The sequence below is a fragment of the Dermacentor variabilis genome, chromosome 9, assembly GCF_050947875.1.
Source record: "Dermacentor variabilis isolate Ectoservices chromosome 9, ASM5094787v1, whole genome shotgun sequence".
In the NCBI taxonomy this organism is placed as follows: Eukaryota; Metazoa; Arthropoda; class Arachnida; order Ixodida; family Ixodidae; genus Dermacentor; species Dermacentor variabilis.
The window spans coordinates 130,172,370-130,197,358 of record NC_134576.1 but is presented as its reverse complement, the minus strand read 5'-3'; the positions used below and the strand labels follow the sequence as shown (position 1 = coordinate 130,197,358).

The following is a 24,989-nucleotide window of genomic DNA, read 5'->3' as shown; positions in this document are numbered from 1 at the left end:
GTGAAGTCACGTATTAAAAAAGAAAAAAAAAACTACTTTTTCGTATTTGGGCCGTTGTGATTCGGTGAAAGTCCTGGAAACTCGGCAAGTTCAATATTCAGCTCCTTTAGACTACAACGTAGTCCATCTTGACAACTCGACGATTAACCAGGCTTAAGGAAACGCCAGAAAAAAAAGTTACCGACGATTACGTTACTTCCTAATGCGAAATGTGAGCGCAGCAAATAAGCTGTTTCACCTTTTGGATAGATTGAGGCAAAGAAATCGAGCAACACATGTATGCGCTATCACATATTTTTTTTTATTTTTCACACTTATTCCTTTAACAAAGACTCCACTAACAGTTCTTGACAGTCATGAAGGAAGCTTTGTGGTCGGAGAAATAGACTGATATATGTTCGACTTGGTACACCAATGCTTGATTCTCAAAGACGAGATCTATACAAGTGCCTCGCGAGGTTGTCACAGCCGTGGGGGAAGCAGAGGCTAAGCGCCGCCGCCGAGAAGACCCTGCCGTTCGCGCCGCCGAAGCGGAGGCTCATCGCCGCCGTCGAGAGCAACCAGCAGTAAGCGAGGCTGAAGCAGAAGCTCATCGCCGCCGCCGAGAAGACCCTGCAGTTCGCGCCGCCGAAGCGGAGGCTCATCGCCGCCGTCGAGAGCAACCAGCAGTAAGCGGAAGCGGAGGGGGGCGGCGTGTACACCCAGCGGCAAACGATGGGGGCAGAAGCGCGCGCAGCAGGCGGACAACACGATAAAGGGAGGAGGGAAGAGATAGCAGCGACTGACTGATGCCGCTGACGGCGATAGTGAGTCAACCCCAGCTATCCGCCACACAAGAACAGGGGGGGGGGGACCCTTTCCTCCTCTTTCTGCATGGCGGCGACGGTGTTCTATGCAGTCACGTTATCTTGACTCTCTAGCGGCGTCAGCGGCATCCAGCGGTATCAGTCGGTCGCTGCTAGCGCTGGGGGGATGAAAGGGGGGCGGAGCTGGTTACGAGGCCGACGACGACGCCGACGACGACGCGAAACCCAGGAACGGACGCCAAAGAGCTGCGCTCTAAAAAAGAAATAGATCACGCCACGGTGGGGACAGTGCGGGAACTTCAAGACAGCGTCGGACTACCCGTCTTCCGTATTTTTGCGTCATTTCTGGCTTATACGAAGTGTCGCCTCACGGTCAGGGTGGTCTTACTGGTATTCATCATCATCATCTGCATGGTTGAACTCCCTGCCTTTCCCTTGCTCTTATCTCTCTTTTTTCATCTATCGTTGTTCTTGTGATAACCAATGGATAACAATGCACCTGTTCAAAACTGCGAGTAACTTGGCGTTCATATTACGACTAACCTGTCTTGGGCTGTTCATACTGACGAAAAAATTAACAATGCTAATCGGACGCTAGCAATTGCCTGCGCCGAAATTTTCGATCCGCTCCGTGCACACTCTAAAGCTACTGCTTTATACGACACTAATGCTCACATAATTGGAACATGCATCGGTACATGTAATGTCCACTGCAGCACGAACGCCTCTGCCTGCGATTTACTTACTGGTATCGTAGAAGGCTAACTCGCGAATGCAGCTAAACCGATTTCTCGCTTTAGAGCCACCTTGCGAGGTCATAGTGGTTTAGCGTCCGCTTTAAGGAGCAAGCAAGCAAGCAAGCAAATCACGTTTCCCGCATGTTCTGCTGTCGCAGCAAACGAGTCCAGAAACGGAGCGATAGCTGAAGTCCCCCGCCTCTCTCTCTCTGCATTTAGAATGAAACTTTTTAAGGGCGGCATTCCAGCGTCTCTTTCGCGGTCGGCTCGGCGTAAAACGTTGGAGCTGCGTGTCGTCTCGCTCTGTTTGCCACGCCTCTCGTGAGGTGTATATCGCTCGCGGAGGATCGTCGGGGATGCGTCCCGCGTTGACGAGGCTCGATCACGCACTTTGCATACCCGCATTCGCCGGTGGTTTCCCGCGTAAGCGACATATTCTGAGTCGAAGAGGTTCAAAGAAAACAAAAAAAAACGAAAGAAAGAAACATTTCTGTGGCAGCAGCCTTACCAGCAGAGGGGAGGCCAGCGTTCTGCCTCCATATGCGCCAGCTTTAAAAGATGAGCCGCGCCAAATGTATATATATATATATATGGTCCGCTCGCAGTTCAAGCGTTCTTCCTCTTTTGAGTGTAAATGCTGTACGATGTTTGAAACATAAGAGCTTGTTATTTCTGGCTGAAGTGTCATAACCCTTGGCTGAGCATCTGTGTGTCTTGATCTGCCGTAAAATTTGCCGGGGCAGTCGTGTTTGAGCCTGAGACCAGTGAGGCAGTGGCACACACGCACCAGCCACGGTGGCGCTGTGGCTGTGGGCGCTCTGCTGCCGAACTCGGTTGACACAGCGGGCTTGGTTTCCCGCAAGGTCTTGCCTCATGTCGATGGAGGCGAAATGCATAAGCGCTCGTGTTACTTTACTTAGATTTAGGTGCGCGTTAAACCAGGCCCTCACCCCCACCAGGCCCCACAGCACATTGTTGTTGTACGCTGGAAGTTGTTAAGTGTCCTCTAGGGAGCGTTCTGTCGCATTTTTTTTTTTTTTTCAGATCGGCTCGTTAGTGGCAGAGATAGAAATATTTCAGTGCTGCGAACCCATCATTTTCAGCAGGCGGGCTTCACTGCCAAGCAAGCCCCCCACCCGGCTCAACTTTATTTCTTTTTTTTTTTTTTTTGCCCAATGTATAGTATCCACTCCAGTTTCGTCCTCTGGAACAGCCCACTAAATTTGGCGAGCAACAACGAAAATACTTGTTTCTTTTTTTTTAATATCTAGTTAATATACCATACAGAACCCTCCGGCTCGTACAAATTTTGTTACAGTTATAAGCGTTGTTTGATAAACGAATTTCGCTCCAAAGTGGGCGAGAAAGGTGCGTATAGTTCACGAGCTTGTTGACGCTATAGAGGCGGGCCCACGACGCCATATCCCGACCTTGGAAAATAGATTTATTGACCGTTCTGTGCCGTTTCCTATGTTAGACTTCCCGTAACAAAACAAATCGGTTTGTGTGCTTGTGAACTTACATTTCTTACGCCTAAATTACAAACAAGAGAAACTTCCGGCTACAAGAAAAAAAAAAAATTTCCGTGACCGGAAGCTTCCTGCAGTCACATGCGCGTTGCTATAACACTGCGCGGATAATAACAGGGTCCATAGCTTTCTGGCAGCGGGTTTCCCGCGCAGAAGGAAAGGAGGCCGGTGGTGTGGGGGGGGGGGGGGGAGGTAGCGAGAATCGAGCGTGGTTTCTTTTTAAACCTGTTGGCCGAGGCTTCTGCCTCCAACTGGCCGACTTTTGCGGTCGCACGTGCTCGTGTGCGCGCGTTCTACGCACGTGTTTGGCCTCGCCGACCAGAACACGTGACCTCGCCTCCCCCTCCCCCTGGCAGGGCTCTGTTACATACCGCCGCTGCATACGACGCCGTTACAATACCGCCCTTGTGGCGAACGTTCGCAGTGTCAAGCCCGCTGTCCCCGTCCGTACTAAACGCCCTTCGTGTTTGATTTTTACTGCGAAAACGTTACATATTCCCTTCAGTCGTGAATTGCGATCGACTGTCGATAAATGCGTAAAATTTGCATAATTTTATTCCAAGGCGCTGGAGTCACCATAGAAAGCAAGTCAAGGCGTGATGAGAATGACTCCGCGCATTTTATAGAGACCCATCATAATTACGTGGCACTTAAATATTCATTTATTACGCAGTCAGTCGTGCTACGTTTATTCATTAAAAATATTGAATCATCCGCTCGAATTACAGGGACAGGGTAATTATTGGGTGCAAGTATTACAACAAGGGGAAAAAGGAAATTTCGCAATTACTACCGGAACGCTCAACTTCAAAGGTCCCGTCAAACAGGTCGTGCCTTCACCAAAAGCGGTCGTCTGAACCTTTACATTTCACTGAGAAGTGAAATGGCGATACATTAGCAAAGCAGAATGTTCACTTTGCTCAAACCTTAGTGCTAGTTGTCTATTCCTTGCAACCACTGCAACAGTAAAGGCAAAACTAAGTCAAACGTGTACGCCGTGACTGAAGGGGATGTGCCCCGCGATGCGGAGATTCCGGCGTCCGAATCGTTATCGTCCGATGGCGCCAAAACTCACGTGACCAAGTGATGACGTCATGTTCCCGGCGCCGCAACTGCTGTGGCTCGCGCTGCGAAATCGCACGTTAACTGCCCTGGCGTCGCACCGTGGCCCACTCCCGAAATTGGATTAAGGTGGATTAAGGTGAATTAAGGTTGGTACAAAGTAAAAACAAGGGGGATTAAAAGTGGATCGAAGTGGAGTTTTAATTTAAGGTGATAACTTAGACAAGTCCGAATGCGAAATGCTTTCGCATTCTAATCACGTAACGATACTTGAGTGACTTTCGATTATTGATTAAAACGATAGCGTTTTAGGCGTACCCTTGCTGCTGCTGAATGCATAGATCTGCTGTCTTGCCAAGGGGCTCGCGCTCATAAAAAAATTATGCCGATTGCGCACACTGTGAGAACCAATGTAAGCGAAGTTATCTGTGCTGCTTGCTTCGGATTGACAATAATTTGCGGTGACGTTGACGGCGAATGTTTGATTTCTCCAACGTTTAGTCCAACACGAGAGTGGTGAGTTGATGCAAAACGTTACTTCGCGTGCGCCACGGGCTGAACGTGTTCACCATATATATGCGCCGTACGCGTTCACCATATATATGCTGTGCGCAGTCATACGCACGTGCTTTGCCGTTGTGCACTGCCTCCGAGATCGGCCCAGGGAAGATGTTTGAAACATACCCGATACGGCAGTTGGGTTCGTTGCGCGCAACGTGGGAGAGCACAGTTCACGAGCGACACGATTTACCGATGCGCCTTCCGTAACTAACCGAAGGCACCACGCGCCTTTGTACGTACGCATATGTATCTCGTGTTAGTGTAAGTAAAAGGTTTAGTTGTGAGCCGGCGCCCGTGTATTGTCCGAGTCTATTGTCCTTTGTTCCTTTAGCGCTGTTTGATTTCGACGATGTTTCTGTTTTCTTTCCCCGTTTCACGTTCCCGCTGTTGACTCGCAAGTGCATGAGATAATTCAAAGATATATATTAGTAAGGAAATAAGCGTCTAAAAACAAGTAAAACACAAAACAATTTCTGAGCGTCGTCGTCGTCATCGTCGTTAATATTATTGTTGTCATCACTTTAGCGAACAGCTATTTGCTAAATATTGAGAATTTCGGGCCACAGCCTGGCGACCTTGTCAAACAAAATGTTGCCAACACTGCCTAAAACTATCTCATATATATTGTTACACGAATAATAGTGATATTCTTTTCTCGGGCCGCATAAAAATAAAAACATAAATCGTGACTCTGTAGCTGCGTTCCATGGTTCAAAAAGGACACAGGCACCACGGAAACACGATCACACACACACACATACAGGATATGATCATGTTTTCCTTCGTGTGTGTAACTGCGAAACGCAGCTTCGCGTCCGTGATCAAGAAGCAGCTGGCCCGCACACAACCGCTTAATAAAATAAAGCAGGAGATCAGTTTCCCGCTCCATATTTTCAGACCGAGTCCTGAGCTGATATCCCAACGCTGGCAGGCGTTTGCTGCCAAGTTGCTCACCCGACAGCACGGGTGGAGTGGTTATTACCGTTCTTGTGGGGCGTTGTATTGCTCAAGGACGACGACACGCAAACCTACGCCGTACTTCGACTGCGGCGTTCCTCCTCCCCTCCCCCTCAAAAAGAAAAATAATAAAAAAGCGCATGAGTACACAAAGAAAAGTTATTCGTACAAGTATAACGACCATCATTCTGTCACTCTTGCAGTCGAAAGAGTGTAAAGATACGCCACTTAACAAGTTACACTCTAAAAGGTGTAAAATAGACGCTATGATTACACTCCTTAAAAATTCACACCATTTGGGGCTTATCTTGTCACTCAACAATAATCGTCATCTGCCTTGTTTGCGTTTGCTTTGTTGACAACTCGGCACTCGCTACTTTCCTGTCGAGAATGCTGTGTTACGCTGATAACGCGCAAGCCGTTCGCGACTTGGAAGTACCGGGCTCGCAGTGTCAAAGAAAGGAAGTGCGGGCAAGACAGATGACGATTATCGTTGTGGGACAAGATACGAGCGAAATGGGTGTAAACTTTTCAAAGGGTGTATTGTACTGCGCTTAACGGGTGTAAAGGTGTGCACTCTCTTACTCTATTACTCTAAAGGGTGCAACAATTCTGAGTGCGAGGCCCGTCGAATACCCTGGAAATCGTTGAACTAAGCCGTCGGCTTTCTCACACACGGCTGGCCTCTCCATAGTCCTTCACTTGATTGACACCCTTTACATGGTCATTTGTGCGATCTGTTGGTACGTGCTGCACACGGGGTTGGGAAATTTCTTTCTGACCCCTCAGGGACAGTTCGTATACAGTAAAAGCTTTTTCACCTTTAAGAATACTGGTTTCTCGAATACCTGGGCCAACATTCTTTCCCTTAAGGCGTGCTGATTCGTGTGATACTGATTCATGCGTGAGCGCCGAAAACGCACTACAGGAAAGCCAACTTACCCATCTGCGTAGAACACTGCAGTTTATATTCGCAGTTGTACCCATAAGAACAAGGGGAACCACGTCATGCTCTCAACCAAAGGGGAAACACCGGGCTATTCAGACGAACTATATATATATATATATATATATATATATATATATATATATATATATATATATATATATATATATATAGTGCAAGTGTAGAGTCGTCCGTGAAAGTATGAGTGTGTGCGTCGGCTCTTCATCAACGGCTACATGATCTGAAGCAAAGACTATGCAACTTCACGAAATGTGTCTTCATTCAACTACAACGTTCAAAAAATGCAATCCTAAACAAGCAATCAAATCACATATAGATAGCACCGGGTCGCTCAGCATTTCTTGGTTTCATTGGCTTTGGCTTTGGACTTTGATTCAGTTTGCATTGGGGGAAAGCTTCGCGTTCAACCTTCTTTTTTTTTTTTTTTTTGAGAAAGGGGCTTTGATTTTTTTCTGTACACGACAGCTCAAACAGCGCATGCGATGAGAGACGTAGTATTTGAAACATGCAATTTTTCGTTATATGTGTAAACTATAAAAAAGAACAGTTTACACCCTTCGGGGTGTATTCTTTTCCCCACAACGCCAGTCTCCATATGTCTTGCCTATACGTTTCCTTTCTTGAAAACTCGGAGCTCGATACTTTCCTGCCAAGAATGCTGTGTCACGCTGATAACGCGCATACCGTTCGTGACTTCGAAGTACTGGGCGCGCCGTGTTAAAGAAAGGCACGCAAGATAGGTGACGCTTATTGTTTGGGGCTTGACAAGCTTCAAAGGGTGCAATTTTTTTTTTTTGTGTATTCTTAAATATATACTTTTGACACCTTCGTACACTTTGTGGGACAGCACAACACCCTCAGGTCTTCTAAGCCATTCGAACTATCATCGTCGGCCACCACAAGTGAAGAGCTATATAGGAGGCTCCTCCCGCTTTTGCTCCAGGTGCGGTGTCCGCGTTGCTGCCAACGTACGTTCTCTTTAAGCGCATATGCTACTAATTTGTGCGCATGCAGATTGCCATCGAGCGTTGTCGCTTTCGCTTTCATATTCGCGCAACTGTTATATAGCTGCACGTGGGCGAGATTGGACGCGCGAATCGCTGCCCCGATAATCACCTGTGTGATCAATGCGGTCGAGCCGTTACCTCATCCCCTGGCTTCTGAACCGCTCCCCCGGCGTCTGTCTGAACCGTGCGTCGTTCACGGCCTCCGCCGCCCGTTTGGCTCCTTGAAAACGCGTTACTGCGCTGCGGTAGCGACGATATGGGCCATTTCAGTCCTGGCTTCGAGTCAAGCGACAATGTACGACGCACTACGAACGTGGTCGCGTGTGAATGCAGCTTGTTGGTGGTCGTTGCCCCGGAGATCGCGGTAGGCGATACACTGCACGCCGCCGGCGCAAGATTACGTAAGCAGGCTTTCTCGAACGCCACTAACTTGCCCTAACCAAGGTGGCCACGTTCCCGCTATGGTAGTACCGATAAAGCTGATCGAGGCGCGCGTTTCGCAAGCGTTTTTTGGACGGGGCGGGAAACGGAGGGCGGCGGGAATGATGTCACCGGGGCCCGCACGTTGTCGCTTTAATCGCGATTCCAGGCCGAAGTCCGCCATCTTGGTTAAGTCGTGCGAGGTGTGTATGTGTGTGTGGAGAAGCGCACAGCTGGTCTTGAGGTTGGAATATTTGACGTGACTTTTTCTGCATGGCCCAAAAAAGGTAGCGCAGAAGTAAACGTGCGCACACTGCTTCGCACCCCCCCCCCTCCCACTCAATGCTGTAACGGTGGTCCGACTTTTCCTTCCAACGTTTTAACGACGGGCACGTTGCGACAGACGGCTGACGCAATGCCACGTGCTCACCCGTCACGGCAACTCATGCGAGCCGCTGTGACGACACAACGGCTTGAGCAACAGAGGGAGCTTCATGCTCTCGCAGATAGGAGCTGATCAAATAGGGAAAGTTTGCCAAAGGCTGCAGCACGTAGGAAGGAATGCAACACCATGCAGCTGGGCGCTCACTTTCCTTGGCAGTCAAGTGCCCGTCTTTCGGTGCGCACATTTCAAAGCGAAGCTTTCTTTGGCGAACCCTCCCAGGGTTTGCCGACCGTGGCTGCCTGCAGCCGCGGTCGTACGTACCGAGTCGCTCGAGCACAACGTAAAAGCAAATACGTGTCCGATGGTGGGATCTATAACTTCGGTCTCGCGGCACGACAGCCCGATGCTCTAGCCGTTAGGCCAGGAGGAGGAATAAACTTTTATTGTAGAACCAGCACTTTATGATGGCCGGGCCTAAGCCTTCCACGAAGGGACGTCGAGGGCTTGCCTCGCCGCCGCCTCGCGGCCGTGCTGAGTCGCCCAGGTTTGGTCGTCGAGGGCGGAGCTCCGCAGAGCCTCATGCAACCTCGACGAGAGAGTCGTGGTGTCAGTTAGGCCACACGTGTGCTTTTTTTTTTTTTTCTCGTGACCACGCACTTTGAGACGATTGGCGCGTGCGTCACTTCTCGTAGCACGTTCGCGTGAGAGAGCACGTGCTCTGGCCCAAGAGCTTTGTGGCGTGTGGCCGCGGTGGTGGTGCTGCGTTGCTGTTTGTTTGACACCTTGGCCGGCGATTGCGGGGCACGCTCGTTTGCCGAAGTCTACTGCGCCTCTCTTATCGATCGAGATGTGTAGTTTCGTTTTGTCGGTTTACCGAAGCTTCGCTTACAGCGATTTCCCACAGTGCATGAGATATCTGCACGGTTTTTTTTTCCCCCTGGAAACTTCAGTTTTCCACGAATATCACTGGGACGCTAAATAGGAGTATGAAGTTGAGCTGTGTTCGCAAAGCACACTTGTGCAATAGGAAAATGGTCCATCCTAAAGCTGGTACAGCGCAACATAGAAAGGAAGAAACAGACCAAACCGGCCAAGTGAAGAAACAGAGCGCTGGCTTGAAGAGCACTGAAGTCAGCGCTGTGTTCCTTCATCAGGCTGGCTGAGCTTGTTTCTTGCTTTCTATGTTGCCCTGTACCAGCTTTAGAATGCAATACCAACTCGCCCAGTCCTCAACCCTAAAGTGGTCCATACCTTGAGAAGAGCTTGGCGTCCGTTTTCTTCACTTATATTGCACCCTTTACTTTTGATTAGATGCAGACATGGTTTGAAAAGAATGCCATGTCATGCCAATGTGCGCCTCTCTTTGTGCATTTTTGTGTATTTTGCGTTATTGGGGCTTCAACAAGGAATGTAAAATCCTTCCACAATGCCTCCTTTGTGTCGTCGCTAGACAAAGCTTTTTCCATTCCTTCCGTGAACATCCGTAGTAAAAAAAAAAAAACATTTATTGAACAGTTTGGTGGAGCCATGTTTAGCCCACTCTCCCTTCTCCTTACCCATTTCTGCAAACAAGCCTCTAGCAACAATATAAATATTTACTCTCTCTCTCTTTTGCAAGTAAATCTGATGTAGTCTACCTTCTGAAATTAGCCATAGCACTGCAACTGAGCTTCGCTGTGGCTTTCTTATCTTTTGCAGAGGAGACATTCCAGAATGATGATGGTGTGAGCACGAGGACTCAGTTCATCACGACGGCCAAGAATATTTTGATTGCCGGAGGAGATGCCACCGAGAGGCTTATGTCTTCGTACAAGGAGGTGAGAAAACATGAAATGTTGGTTACTGGCGATGTGCCCTATCAAGGCAAAGGGTCGAGTACCACCAGCAAGATCACATGATGTGGGGAGGTGGGGAGCTAGCATGATCTGTGTGAAATAATTATTTTTCTAGACAAGTGGCACCATCCTTTGGACAGTGAAGGGCCAACTGCATTCTAATGAGGGCAGTGCCCGCCTGTGTGGATGTAGTAGTCTCTAGTTCAGGCGGTGTTGGTAGTGTCCCTCCCTACCAGCATCATTAAAGGTATCAAAAAGAATCGAAACTAGACAAAAAGAAAATGAAATACTGGACTAGGGCCTCTTCTATGTACTGGACATCCTTACATGTAGAACGTCAAATCGAGCAAGTTTTGGGTTGTTCTAAGCTATAATTTTTGTTGCTCGTGTGACCTTGTTTTGCATGCCCCCCTTTTCCTATCATCAATCAACAATGTCAGCCTGCTGATGCTTTAAGTGCACTAATTACGGTGTTTTCAAGCGTGCAAGTTGCTTCTGGACACACAAAATACCGTGAGCAGACTTTCCCGCATTTTTTTTGTTAAAAGCCTTACTCAAGGTGACTGACCTCACGTTAACAGCGTTATTGAAGCATAGAATAACATGCGAAGAGGGAGGTTGAGGTGAGGCAGAGAGGGTGGCCGTAGTTAGTGTGCCTGCGCTTTATTTCGGCTTCCAGCGTGTCATTGGCCATGTTGCATGGGTCAAGTGAGTACTGTGGATAAGAGAACTTGAGGAATTTCACAAGAAAACAAAAAGAAAGTCTGCAGGTAATGCCTGAGCAATTAACTGCTTTCAACACCATCTGAATCTATGTAAAAATGTTTTGGCATAACTGTTGGCGCATAAAGTGGAGCGCTATAAACGACGTTGTATTGCATGCTGAGTCTCAACTACACCCTCCCTTTGCTCTCTGCTGAAATGCGGAGTGGCTTCACGGCAGTGTGTAGTGCATTGCTGTGAAGCGTCACAGCAAGACGAAATTTGTGTGCGATCATGCGTGATGACAACCCTAAAGTTTAATCTGAGTCACAAGCGCACCTGCCCTTTTAATAGCAATAATTCATCATATCCATGTTCACTAATGTCAATGATTGCCTGTAATGCATAGTGAGATAGAAGTGGATTGGATTTTGTGACATTTTAGTGCAAGTTGATGGGCTTGTTGGTTCGACATACTAAGGCAGCAGTGCAGGGAAGACGAGGACACAAGAAAATGAAAAACGAACGGCACGAGCATTGTCCATCAGCACTCAAGGCATTCGTTTTTCGTTTTCTTGTCTCCTCGTCTTGCGTGCGCTGCTATCTTTATAGACATTTTAGTGTTTTTCATTGATATGTTGGAACTGCTGTACCCTTTGCTGTCAGTGGCTAAGATGTAATTCCATAAATGTCTATTCTTTCACTTTTTCTGGGGATTTGACCACACTGTTCCTCGTATGGTTTCTCTACAGATCACTGAGTTGGCAGGCTACACAGGACGAGTCTCCAAGATGCTCTCCGTCTTCGAGGACGTCAGTGAGTGCCGCTACAAGCGTACTCTGGCCATCAACAGCGATGGCTGCTCCAAAAAGACCTTTGGCCTTAAGGCCCTCACCTTCAAAGATGGCATGCCTGAGATCAAGGGTCAGTACAACAATGACCATGTTTTCCATTTCAAGTAGCTTGCCTTTTCTCACAAAAGTCTTAACACTTAAATGACTTCACATAGGCTTTCTGTTGCATTTGTCAGGCTTCCTGTCAAATGTCAGCTGTGTATGAAAATGAATTTTTGTAGGGTCTTAGCGTTCTGATGTCTAGAAAAGGGCACCTCACCAGTGTGTTGCATGCAAAACTGTCACGGACTTCCTGCTGTACAACAGTGCTGTCAGGAACAGCATTGTTGTTTGCTTATGTACTACTTAGTACAGGATGGAAATCCAAATAACCAAGTGACATGCCCAAGCAGCAAAAATACCTAGCTCCTCTAATTGCATGGCCTGTAAACTTTTGATGCCGACTATACATGAGGTGCATGTATACTGTGGCTTATGCCTATTTGTATCAACTTCCCTAAGCAGATTTTTTTTTTGCATCCATCTGTATTTTCGTTCATTTTGTCAATTTAATGTAAACAGTGCTAGTGCTAGTCCTGTCAGTGTGTGCAGTTATATTTGTTTGTGTGCTACTTCAGCAATAATGATAACACCACTGATGTAACCTCCCATAGTTCATGTTAATTTACAGAGATAGGTTTAAACAGCATCCACTAATGTGTGCATACTAGCATAACATGTAAAGTCAGAAGCAAAAGTATTGGAAACGATAGCATTAGCAAAAAATTTTGACTTGTTCTATCACAGTTGTACAGCATGAAATTCTCTCAATGGATTACATTGATCAAACAGGCACACCTACGTTGTACCCCCTTGATTTCAACCTGCAGGCCTAGGCTGCAATATGCGGTTTGTAGAGATTTGTTCCCAAATGTGCATGCTAGCAAATGCTGTTAACTGTTGTTACTGGTTAATCATCACTTCTTAGTTACTTAGCAGTTTTTGCCATATTCACACTTGGATGCTGATGTAAAAGTTATGCCCGTTGCCACTGTAGAAAACGGTGCACACTGTCTCTTGGATTCATTAACTGCATTGTTGCTTACGCATGCAGATTTTTAAAGTGTGCCACAGAAACAAATATGTGAATGAAATATTCAGTGCTAATCATTCTGCATTACTTACAACATTGGAAGATTCTGTTACTGTGATTACAATACCTTTGGCTCCTACTTAGCTATCATTGTTAGCTTTCGCACCAACTGCAAGGAGTCTAAAAAAGCTTTGACTCTATATCACAATCGTCCTGATTCATCATGTTAGAAGATGTTCTCCTACTCACAAATATTTTTGAGGCGCTGCCTAACACTCTTGTGCCAAATTTCCTGATGCATCTTGTCCCCAGGGCATTACCAATAAGTGGCTTGCTGATGACTTTTTGGGGATAGAAAATGTTAAGCCATAAAACAATGGCCTTAAATACTATTCACCCACCAGATTATGTATAGTGTGTGTTTGCTTAAAATGTGCAGGCACTGTGATCGAGAGGAATGGCATCATTGTCCTCGAGAATGTGCCCATAGTCACACCCAACTGTGACGTCGTCGTTCCAAGTCTCACTTTCACGGTAAACCTAGCTGCTATTCTGCTGCTCTGTGCATCCTTGCACGAAGTCTTGTCCGCAGTCTTGTTTTTACAACAAGCCTATTCCCGTTTTGTCACCTTGTAATTAAGCACTTTCTGTTTTATGTCTTCATCCTGCCACAAAAACTGTAGGTCTAATTGGTTTGAATTCGAGGATCTGATTACACTTTGCTGGTTAGAAATGGTACCAGTTGTTTCTTGGGGGATGACCATGTTTGATTCCTCCTAGTAATACAACAGTAGCTACTGTTATGCACTTTCACTACTCATGCTCTTTCAGTACAATTTCACGCTTCTAGTACTTCTGGGATCTTGATGTGTGATGCGCACATGTCATTATCAGTTGTCATTTCAAAAAATCAAGTAAGCATGTTGAATGAAGTAAGTGGCTTGTACGTGAATGCGGCCCGTGCTTGATTCTATATACAATATATTCAGGGAATGCTACATTCAGCATGTCATGCTAATGCTAGCCGGTTTGGAGTGATTTGTTCACGCTTGTCTGCAGATGACGCAAGAGATGCATCTCCTCATTACGGGTCCCAATGGCTGCGGCAAGAGCTCACTCTTCCGCATCCTCAGCGGTCTCTGGCCACTCTACAACGGGCAGCTGCAGAGGCCGCCAAACAAGCAGATGTTCTACATTCCCCAGAGGTGCATCTGCTGTCACAGATTGTTGCTTGTCCATTTGGGAAGTGTCTTTTAATTAGCATTCAGAGAAGCGGATTATTTGGACAGTGCCCCCAAAAAATGAGTGGTTGTAGTGCGCATAAAGCTTGAAGAAATTGCAACACAGAATGCATTTATAGTTGAACAATGTTTTAACGAGGTTGCATCTCGCACCAAAATAACGTTGTGATATTCTATATTTTTTATAGGCATAGACTTTCATATTGCTGAAAAAGAAAGCACATTCGTGATTGAACCTATTCGAAAGAAATGCAAGACTGATGCTTCCAACAGGCCTGCAAAGGGTCTCCTGTCAATTTGGTGGCCTATCAGCAGCTTGTTTTGGCACACGAACTGCAATTAATTTAAAATGTGCACTGTGCACCACTGTTAATATGTAACCAAGTGGTTTTGTGTGAACACACAGGATTGGCACATTGGCTTGCTTGCTACGGGTCAGCCAGGCCAAGCTGCTGACCTAGACGTGCACGTCCATTTGGAATGTGGCATTTCAAGTTGCTCTTGGTTCCAGAATACGTGATTTGGGCCACAGGCGCACAAAGATTTGCTTCACTATGACTGATACTGCGTAGGATACCACACTTGTAGTGTTGTTGTAGCTGTACAGAATATACTCTCTGAAATAACGCACGGCCAACTAAATCTTAGGTTTACTTTCTTATAACCGATAGTTCATTACGTAAAGCTTTGACCGTATATGTTGTCAACTCGGAAACGCAAAGCATTAGTTGTTTTATTTAACCGGTTTGGCCTGCCCACTTTGTTGTGCCAGCTGTTAGGCGGACCTCCTTCTGCCTTGTAGAAAGCATCTGTGGCTAAAATATTAGCATTTCATCATGCTGTCACAAAGGCTTATCAGTATCATTATCAGTATCATCAGTGTGCAAGCAATGAAATTTCAGCAAAATATGGCCACAAGGATGAATGTAAAATACATTTACTGACTATGTCTACAACAAGTTCAGTGGTAGACAAGACGGCAGGGTGGGTAGACTGTTGACTGTGTCATCGTTGTCCTCTTCAGCTCCGAAATGTTCCAAAACTGTGCTGGACTCTCCTCACTCCACAGGTTCTCAGCTCCACAGAAAGGATGCACCATTGCATTGTGTCCTCAGTTCTTTTGGTCCCTTGTGACTACGGTATATTGTGTATATTGACTGAGCTGTATTGGGGCATTGAGCCCACAGTTCCACATAAATGAAAATTTGAACAACTTCATAACTTTTATTTCTGGCCACAGATCAGTTTGTAAAGGAAAACTGTGAAATATTATTTGAATTAAAACCTAATCATAGTCTGGTAATTAATTAGTAATAGCTCTTCTGAGCTACCCACAACCTAGAATCTTTTCTAGTATATCGAAAATCCCGCTTTAGTCTATGCGTCGACTTTCCTGTGCTTAAATCATAATTTTGAGGCATCAAACTAAGTGTAGTGTGTTTGGATATATATGCGTGATAGGTTAGGCATTATAGGATCAATATTCACTATGGTAGCTTAGTGGTTATGATGTTTAGGGGTTCAGTTGTCAATGGAGGCAGAAAGCAAGAATATTTGCGTACTTAGATTGAGGTGCACATTAAAGAATCCCAGGTCCAAATTATTCCGAAGGCCACCGCTATGGTGTCCCTGCGGTGTGTGGCTTTGAGGTGCTCAACCCCGTAATCTGGGGGAAAAAAAAGTGATTCACTGGATTTTACTAGCCAATTTTGGCGATCGTTATCTCTGAGCCTGTGCTAGTCTTAGGATCTGTGCTAAGCGGATGACTTCATTACTGCTCGCCATGCTTCTGCGACTTGCCGCAGGCCGTACATGGCTCTGGGTACCCTGCGGGACCAGGTGATCTACCCCGACACCCTGGAGGACATGAGGAACCGTGGTTTCAATGATGGTGACCTCGAGGGCATCCTCAAGATTGTGCATCTGCAGCACATCATTGTCAGGGAAGAAGGTACGGTTGCTTCACAGAGATCATAGTCCTTGCAATACAGTACTTAAACGAACCATGACGCGGCCATCCAGCTGCTCTCACTTTATCATCATAGCTGAGAGTAGAGGGGCCAATGTGGTTACGCTCCAAAACATTCCAAAACCGTGCCGGACTCTCCTCACTCCACAGGCTCTGGCACTCGGTGCCACAGAAAAGGTGTCACCATTGATTGCACTGTGCTTGCATTCTTTTTCTCATGCAATAAAAATGGCACACACCAGAGAACACCTGCAAAAAGAGATCTCCATTGCCGTGAAGATGGAGGCACATGCTAAAATGAAACCACACGAAACCATTGACCGTGCAGAATGAACTTCATTACATTTGAGAAGTGAGGCTGATAAACTGTGCAGTCAGGCTTCTGTACACTTCAACTGTAACATAAAAGCAATTTAGATACAAATTTTCCACTGCACCAAATGCATTCAAATTTTGCCACATTGCTGTGGGATGCGTACGGTTTAACATGTGATACACAATTCAAGCTCATAGATTTGGTGTTGCGACTGCTTTAATTTTTTTCATTTTCTTATTGCCCGTCATGCCCAGCAGCCAAACCCAGCATTATAATGGCTGCATTTGAGCCAGTGATGAAAGGCAAGAAGGAGAAAAAAAGTTAAATGAGTCAATGCGATATGACCTCTGGGAGAGGTTGTGAAATTGAGTGGGGCTGTAGCAGACAGGACTGCGATGATAGCTGCGGCGCGTTAATATTATATTTGCAGTAATATAACCCCTTACTACTCACTAATGACCCACTTTACCATATGTAACCCACTAATTGCAGGACTGAGAAAGCATCTACTGTTGTGTTCAAAATGGGGGATGCTATATAAATACATGGCAAAGGAGAAATAGTTTTTCTCTGCAACCACTGCACCAAATTTGATTACCTTTGTTGCATTTAAAAGAAAAAGTTAGGATGGAAGTATAATTTTTTAGGCCGGCAATCGTTCAATAAAAACGGTTAGATATTGCAGATTTTCAGAAAACAGAACTATCAAGTTTACAACTCTAACTCAGTAATGAAAAATGATGTCGCAGTTCTGCGAATTGAATCTAATAGTACATCTAAAGCAGACAAAATTGATGTATTATGCATGGTTCCTAAATGCGCCACTAATGTGCGAGTAGGATTTTTGCAAAACCCTTGTAGGCATTGTAATGAATTCATGTGAGATGTAAATTAATATGTCAATGTTTTCTGCTTTCAATGTTCTAATGGATGCAGTTTACGGAACTGCAATATCGATTCTTAGTGCCGAGTTACAGATTTGTAAATTTCGTGCTTATATTTCTTTCAGACTTCCCATTTTTGGCAATCTTTGTAAAAAAGCTCGAGCTGTAAATAAAAATTTTGCTTCCAGCAATTACTAGAATTTAACTTTCCTTATGAAATGCACCAAATTTTATTAACATCAGTCCAGTGGTTATCTCAGAAAAGCATTTCTGCTTTTACATTAACTAAAAGAGGTAGATCAGAGTTACGCCCTTGTTAAAGCTTCCTCTTAAGTGCCAAATGTTGTGTTTTACTTTGAAATATTTGGTTTCGTTGTGAGTGCTGCTTGACTGTTTCAGTAAGGAACACTAATGCTTAGCCAACAGTTGTGAATAAGTTCAGCGCATGCAGATAAATTGGAATGTTTCATTGCTGCGTGGCTGCCAAAGTGCCATTATTAACAACAACTTTGTTGGCATTTGCTGTAGAGTCATTAGGAAGTTGCTAACATTGAACATTGGGTGAGTTGGTACAGCATACTTGCTGATGGAAATCGTAAAGATTTGCGCAACACAAAAGAATAGGAATACACACACACACAGAGCGCTATTCGCAAGTGAAATGGTTATTTCCAGGTCTGTGGAATAAATAGAGGAAGACAAAAGAAAATAATTAAGATTACCCATCGTTATCAAGCCTTGCCATGTCACAGGACCCTTCGTCTGCATGGGACACAGCAGAAAAAAAAAAGGAAACAGAATAGCATCAGAGCAAAATTCATTTTCCTTTGAAGTCAGCGCATAAGGAAATTGACTTCTTTGCGACTCAGGGAAACCGAAGACTTTGATGCGAAGTTACATTGTGGAACTACCAGCATTTACCACAGCAGGGCTACACTAATGTCGCCAATTCCACTAGCACGCTCTTCTACCTTAGACAAGGTTGTAGTAACGCAGCGCTGTAGGGATTCAATTTGGCTTCCACACAGTCTTGCGTGTGAAAATATATTTACGAGCTTCGCAATTCATTGCCTTTCCCTTCTTGCTGTTTGCAGGCTGGGATGCAATTGGGGACTGGAAAGACATTCTCTCGGGAGGCGAGAAGCAGCGAATGGGCATGGCTCGCCTGTTCTACCACAGGTACATTAGCATTTTACAGTGATGATAAGCCTTCTTGAGTAATCTCGGCTGTCGATGTAGGCTTTCTCGTGGTTACCAGCTCTCCATTTCATGAAAGTTCCTCGACTTTGATGTTATTGCACTGCAGTCATTTCATTAATCAGTGCTCCCATGCTTCAGTGTCGATATTATGTGCTCTAGTTCTACCCTTTACTAGTCCTTCTTACAGACCTGCCAACTTTAATATAAAATTAAAAGTACTGCAGTCGAACTCGACTATATTGAATCCGTTTACATAGAATTATTCTTTATATCAAACAATTTCTGAGCACAGTATAGTTACAATAGATGTATATAGCAAAAGTTACGCTTACATTGAACGAAAATAGCAGCGACTCCCGACATATTGAACATGGAAGTGGCGGAAAAGTGCCCCCAGAAGTTGGCTTTCCCTCGCGGTGGCGGGGAGACCCGGCGGCACAGCTCCATCAAACCGCTCTCCCTACCGTGAACGCACTGCGTCGAGCAAACCGTCGACACCCCACCCCTCCCTGCAAGAAATTATCCTGGCCCGCCCACACAGCTTGCTCAGACAGCCAATCAGAGGCTCTTGTGCCCTCGTTGTGCAAGATGGTGCAAGTATGAGTTGTCTTGCTGCTTTTCGGGTTCATTGTGTTTGCGCCTTGTGTACCTTCTTTTACAATGTTGCCATGATAAAAGCAGCAGAATTCTCCTTTTGCTGTGAAGCTCGAAATCATAAATCGGGTTCAACGCGGCGAGAAGTCTGATTCCGAGGAACACTCCCAGCACAATCTCGAGGAATAAGGAGGAGATTAGGGCTAAAGCGTACAAACTCGCGACCTGGTGCCCGTGGTGCCCGCGTGAACGCACGGCCGTGTACAAGTGGTTCATCCAAAATTGCTTCAGGCATGCCGGCTTCCGTTGTGCCCAGTGATGACTGTAATTTCTGGTGAGTGCGACGAAGGCGGTGCCAATATTGCCAAAGTTTGCACCAAACTGTTAGAACTTCCGGAAGGCGTTGACGAATCAACGGGTGACGAGTTTGTGAGTGCAGATGATGGTGTTGCAACCATGGGAGAGCCCGAAAATGAAGACTACACTGCCGACATCGTACCGAGCACAAGTGAAAGTGGGCACAATGAGGAAAGCAATGACTGTTCTTTGCCCACATTCTCAGAGGTGATTGGTGCACTCGCACTAGTCCGGTGCTTCTGCGCTAATGTGAAAGGTTGCGGCCTCAGCTGCTCCGACTCCTTAGACGAGGTGGATAAATGCATGCATCGCAGGCAGGGAAACTGCCCAAGCAGAAAAAAATACAGGACTATTTCATGCGAAACTAAGCTGTTTCATCAATAAAGTGATTTTATAAATGGTATGTGCTTTTATGACATCCAATTCTTTAGCAGGCTTCTATCGAATTTTGCTCTATGCTGAACTGACAGGCGCTTTATTGCGAGTTCGATATAGCCGGGTTCGACTGTAGTTGAAGCCAGAAAATACGGAAATGTGGTAAAAAATACAAGAAATTGTACATTACTTATTGTTATGACTGTTTATGTAAAGACTCGCAAACTTTGTTATGTAGGAACACTGCAAACTGGCACTCTGCTTCATAGTCTCAGCTGTAAGGGTTCGGGCCACAGGCAAATGCAAGTGTTTGAATTTCATTTCTGAGATATTGACATAACGGTCACCGAAGTTTGAGTTGTTCACATTGGTTCAGAGGGGGTAGTTGCTGCTGTGGGTAGCTCCGCCTAATGAGCAGGTCTAAAAAATTGGTTGACGACTGTGTCTTTGCCATAAACGGGGATGCATATGAAAAATACTGGTAAGATTAATAATGTCAACACGACAATCCCAAACAAGCTCTAAAAATTGAAGATTTTACGATGACGTTATAAAAGTTGGTACATGTGTTAGAAGAGTTGTTAGAGCAACTACCCTGGAAAGGCAACCGTGTCACTTTTGATTGCTTGGTCCCAGACAAATATTTCTACGACAGACTGTGCTCGTCCGTCTGCATCCTTTCCCTGTTCAATGTTCCTTATTGCACTTTAAGGAGAATAATGCATAGCAGGTTCAATTCTGAAGCTTTCTTTCAAAGGATTCTGTACGAATGCCCTTGCAGCTGCGCACTACTCACATGTCAGTGCTAAGTTACCTTTAATGAATTTTGGCCTTCGGCACGATGTCACGCGCTCGTGTTCCCTGCAGGCCCCAGTTTGCGCTGCTCGACGAATGTACCAGTGCAGTGTCGATAGACGTCGAGAGCCAGATATACCAGGCGGCCAAGGACTACGGCATTTCCCTGCTTACCATCACACACAGGCCGTCGTTATGGTGAGTTCCTCGTTTTTTGAAAGTGAATAGGTTTCTTTGGCTCTTTTGCCCGCTTTCTTGGTCGGTGATCGGAGGAGGTTGGACTTTCACCACCGGCGAAAAAAGGCGCCGATGCGTGCGCTCGTGAAACCAACTTGCAGGGTGCGTTCGTCGCCAAATGCCGACTATTGTAAGCTTAGCGAGGCACACGTGCTGCCCACCTGTACTGCCGCCACAGGTGTGCTGGTTAACGGTTCCATTCTCTACAGCATTGTGTGATGAAACAGCAAACACTGCTTAAAATATCTTCACTTACAACAAAGATGCGCCGTAGAGTGCATCATTCCTTTAATAAACCGAATAGCTTTCCAAAGCATTTGGCTATTCACTTGCTTTGGCAATCATTGTCGATGGTTTCTGCGCAAGCTTTTTTCACTTTATTGCTTTGCCCAAGTTGCTGCATGGCATAATAAAGAAAAGAAATTGAATAAGCATAGGTAGGCCCATCTTATGACAGATTCCGTGCGAGAGATTTGTGAAATACGTCGTCCATGAGCCACTGCATGTAGTTGCCAGGTTGGTCAATTTATTACATGACAGCCATAAGTGCTCTTTCGCTGTAGCCTCTGTTCCAGGGAATGTTCGAGGGAGGTAATGTGCATGGCTTTCGTGCATGGCCAAATGGCCTTCGAGTAGCCCCTTCACGTGCTGCATGTACATTTGTGCACAACAAAAGCAAAGCCTCAAAATCTGAATCGAACTAAAAAGTACCTTAGTTATGCAATCGACTTTCATTAATTCGACCTTGACGAGACCGGTGAATTTGATTTTATTATCTGGCTGTTCGGCTTAAGCAAGAGGCAGAAAAAAAAATGCCAAAACACACTGCTGATTCATTTGTCAGTATAGTATTTGTTTGATTCTAACCCACCCCGGAATTAAATGCGCACCCATTTTTGATAGGTTTATGGTGCCTGTCTCCTAAGAGACATGCAAGCGGATGGCCACCTTAGTCGGAAAACTCTGTCTGCAGTTCCCTTCCTTACTGACGAACAAGTAATGCGGGGATGGACATCAGTACTGACGCTTGCCTGATTTTTCTCACGTGACCTCAACCGATTAATCACGATGAAACAAAATTAATCATGATTAAAACATTCATTGATTAATCGGAAGACTAATCCATCAGGCTGTTATTCATGGTTTTTTGGCGCCGTGCTGCTGTGCAGGAAGTTCCACACCCACCTTCTCCAGTTTGACGGCGAGGGCGGCTGGCGGCTCGAGCTGCTGGACACATCGACACGCCTCTCACTGCGCGAGGAGAAGGAGAACCTGGAGGCACAGCTGGCGGGCGTACCGCAGATGGAGAGCCGTCTCCGTGAGCTGTGCTCCGTGCTCGGCGAGGAGTCGATCATCCTCGAAAACACGTCGGTAGCCAAGCGGCCGCCGTCAGAATTTGCCACCGAGAACCTCTCGGACTAGCACAGTGACGATTTTCACGACACGAGTGCTTGTCCCCTGGGAAAACCTCCAAGCCCATCGGTGATGAGCGCTAAGAAGAGACCACCGGTGAACGAAAAAAAAGACTTGAAATGGAAACACTGACTTCCAAGGTAGTCGTCGATTCAGCTTGGCACAGCTGAAACATGTTTTACTAATGAGACTTCCCACCACATCCGAATGCCTTGGACTCTGTGTTCTAAGCTCTGCTAGAAGATTTTCGTACTGAGATTAGATTTCGTACCGAAAGCGCCAACCAATAATATCAAGGTTGCCAGTAAAAAAAAAGAACCAGCCAGTTCCTTACGAGACTCGTATGCTGTGGCGGCTAAGTGAAGTGGAACAAGTCGACTGCAATAGCCAGCTGCCTCAGACAACACAGACAGTTGTGAGAACTCACTTAGAGCCATAAACATGCCTGTTTTAAGTGGACAGTTTGACGAAAGCCTACCGAAACCTCGTGTGTCAGTGTGTGTATGTGTGTGTGTGTGTGTGTGTGTGTATGTGCACCTTTGAGAAGGCATCTACAGCCTGGGCATACGGACGTATACACCCTTGTAACGTGTCAGCATGTCGAAAATGACACATTGCTTTTTGTCGTTGAGCAATCTTGGAATTGATATGTCAATGCCGTTCGCACGGTTATGAGAAGATTGTAGCTACCATTGGGGAAGGCTTCAGGTTGCGTCCAGGATTGAATGTTTGGTCAAGGGGACAAGTGGCCTGCGCCCGTCTTTGGTAGAGTGGCCCACTAAGCAGTGTGCACGTTGCTGGCATGTTGTCGGCTTTCCGGTCAGACGATTCGAGGACTAACCCAGAGAAGTTCGGGTTTAGCAATGTTGCTGTCCGACACGACCGAGCTTGGATAACTTGGAGCATCGTACTTATCAGCGGACGACAGGACACACATCTACATTGGTTGAACTTAGCTCTGTCTGGTTTGCCATGTGAATAGGATAGCTTTTACAAACTTTGACAAAAATTACTGTGTTATGCCAAGCTTTGGTGCCCATGGCTTAGTTTGTCTATTGAGGTTCAGGTGAACAACTGTGGTGTCTGCTTACACTGACACCGGTCGTTGCGGGACTGTGTGCAGGTCACATTGTGTAGTGTCCTCTTTGTGCACATGTATGGGGTGTTTTCAAACTGAAAGAGGTTGGTGCTGTGCTGTGTCAGTGGGTTTGCAGTTTTGCTGGCACAATAAACTTCCCTAGATGTGCCGAACCGTCGTCATACCAAAGCAAACTGTGCAGAAGTGTGTTGAGTCTTGACGTTGGGCACGTACGATGGTGGCATGCTTGTAACCTCTGTTCTCCGTAGTCATGATTGCATGTACAGCGACTTCCGTGAACAAAGGGAGCTTTAGACATCAACCATTGCTGTTGTGGCAAAAATCAAAGTGCAGCTTACAGGCCCATTCACTTTTTGTTAATGAATTTCAGTCCTGCCGCTAAAATAGTTCCTGCTAACTGTGCTGACTTTTTGCCACCTGGTGACTTGGTTATTTCCCTGATGTTGTTTTGGGTGGAAAACACCTGCTTCACCGACATGGCCGGCACAATGATAGCGAGTTGCCGCAATAGTGCTGTGTGGAGCGTTTGGTTCATCATTTTTACTGATGACATAGTACTTAATTTGCTAATATATTCTCGTGTTTGCTGTATTTATGGCCCTGAAGCTTCTTTTGCACTCACAAATTTGTTTTCTCGTGTCTCGCTATTGTGAAATTTGTGTTTGTAGCTTTTTCTGTGCATCTAGCAAAGGCTGAAGTTGCCTGTCCAACCTAGGGCAACTGCTTCCTGTGTTTCGCCCTTCATTACAGCAGTATTAGCTTCACATTAGCGGAAGCTCCCTTTGGTTTGTGATGCCCTGAAAAGGCATTTTGGCAAGGAATCAGTGGGCTGATAGCTCTAGGGCATATTACACCTCTCAACATTCTCGGCACTGTTCTTTTTGTTCCCTTTCCAATATGCCAAAATATTTAATAAGACCGAAACCTGAAGACTGCCATTAAAAATGGTACAACCCAAAATATATTTCCTTGGAAGCAACATTTTCAGCCCAAATGCAGCTTGTTTACTCAGGAAAGTCCACCAGAAATTTGGTGGTGAATAAACAGTTAACAGATGAATGGCGCTTGGACCTTATTATGGATTTGTTTATAAATGCTTTAGTGCATTCTGCCATGGATATATTTCGGCCATGTCGAAAAGTCTACGCTGCTTCCCAAGTAAACGGAGCAGCTGTTGAACTTACTGCAGCGTGTGTGATGCATTCGCAGTGCATTTGCGTTTCCAAAAGCTCTCCTTTCGGTAAAGCATGTGCATGAGATTTCTGTAATCGTTGGTAACCTTGAGAATAAGAACAGAGTTGCTGTGCAGATCTGTGGCTAACAAAAGTCGTGCCCTTCGGTGCCTCTTCTCATTGATTGCCTAGCGAGAGTCTCAACTCTGGCAGGTTTGCTGCCTTCAGGTAGCATACGAGGGTTTATGGGTCAGCTGCCTGCTCCTCGTAGTTCATGTACTATGTGATGCCATTGGTCAAAAGAATGTTCCGCATCTGCTGTTGGGGCCTTGGGTGGCACTGGCTAACCCAACCAGGGTTATGTGTTGTACACATAAATACCCATGCATGTGGACGTGGGAACAGCCTCTGCCGCTGTAGCACAATTGGTTGTGCAATGCATG

At 45.9% G+C, this 24,989-nt stretch overlaps 1 protein-coding gene across 1 annotated transcript in view; it reads left to right on the top strand.

The window, feature by feature from the left end:
- Abcd1 (ATP binding cassette subfamily D) overlaps window positions 1-24,433 on the top strand; it is a 99,903-nt gene extending 75,470 nt beyond the window's left edge. Inside the window, exons 3-10 of the mRNA XM_075669394.1 lie at window positions 10,130-10,248; window positions 11,721-11,892; window positions 13,334-13,428; window positions 13,954-14,099; window positions 15,941-16,086; window positions 18,399-18,483; window positions 20,698-20,823; window positions 22,032-24,433. Of these exons, the coding sequence (XP_075525509.1) occupies window positions 10,130-10,248; window positions 11,721-11,892; window positions 13,334-13,428; window positions 13,954-14,099; window positions 15,941-16,086; window positions 18,399-18,483; window positions 20,698-20,823; window positions 22,032-22,284 (1,142 nt within the window). The 3' untranslated portion in view covers window positions 22,285-24,433. The remainder of the gene's footprint in view (window positions 1-10,129; window positions 10,249-11,720; window positions 11,893-13,333; window positions 13,429-13,953; window positions 14,100-15,940; window positions 16,087-18,398; window positions 18,484-20,697; window positions 20,824-22,031) is intronic.
- The last annotated feature ends 556 nt before the right edge of the window (window positions 24,434-24,989 follow it).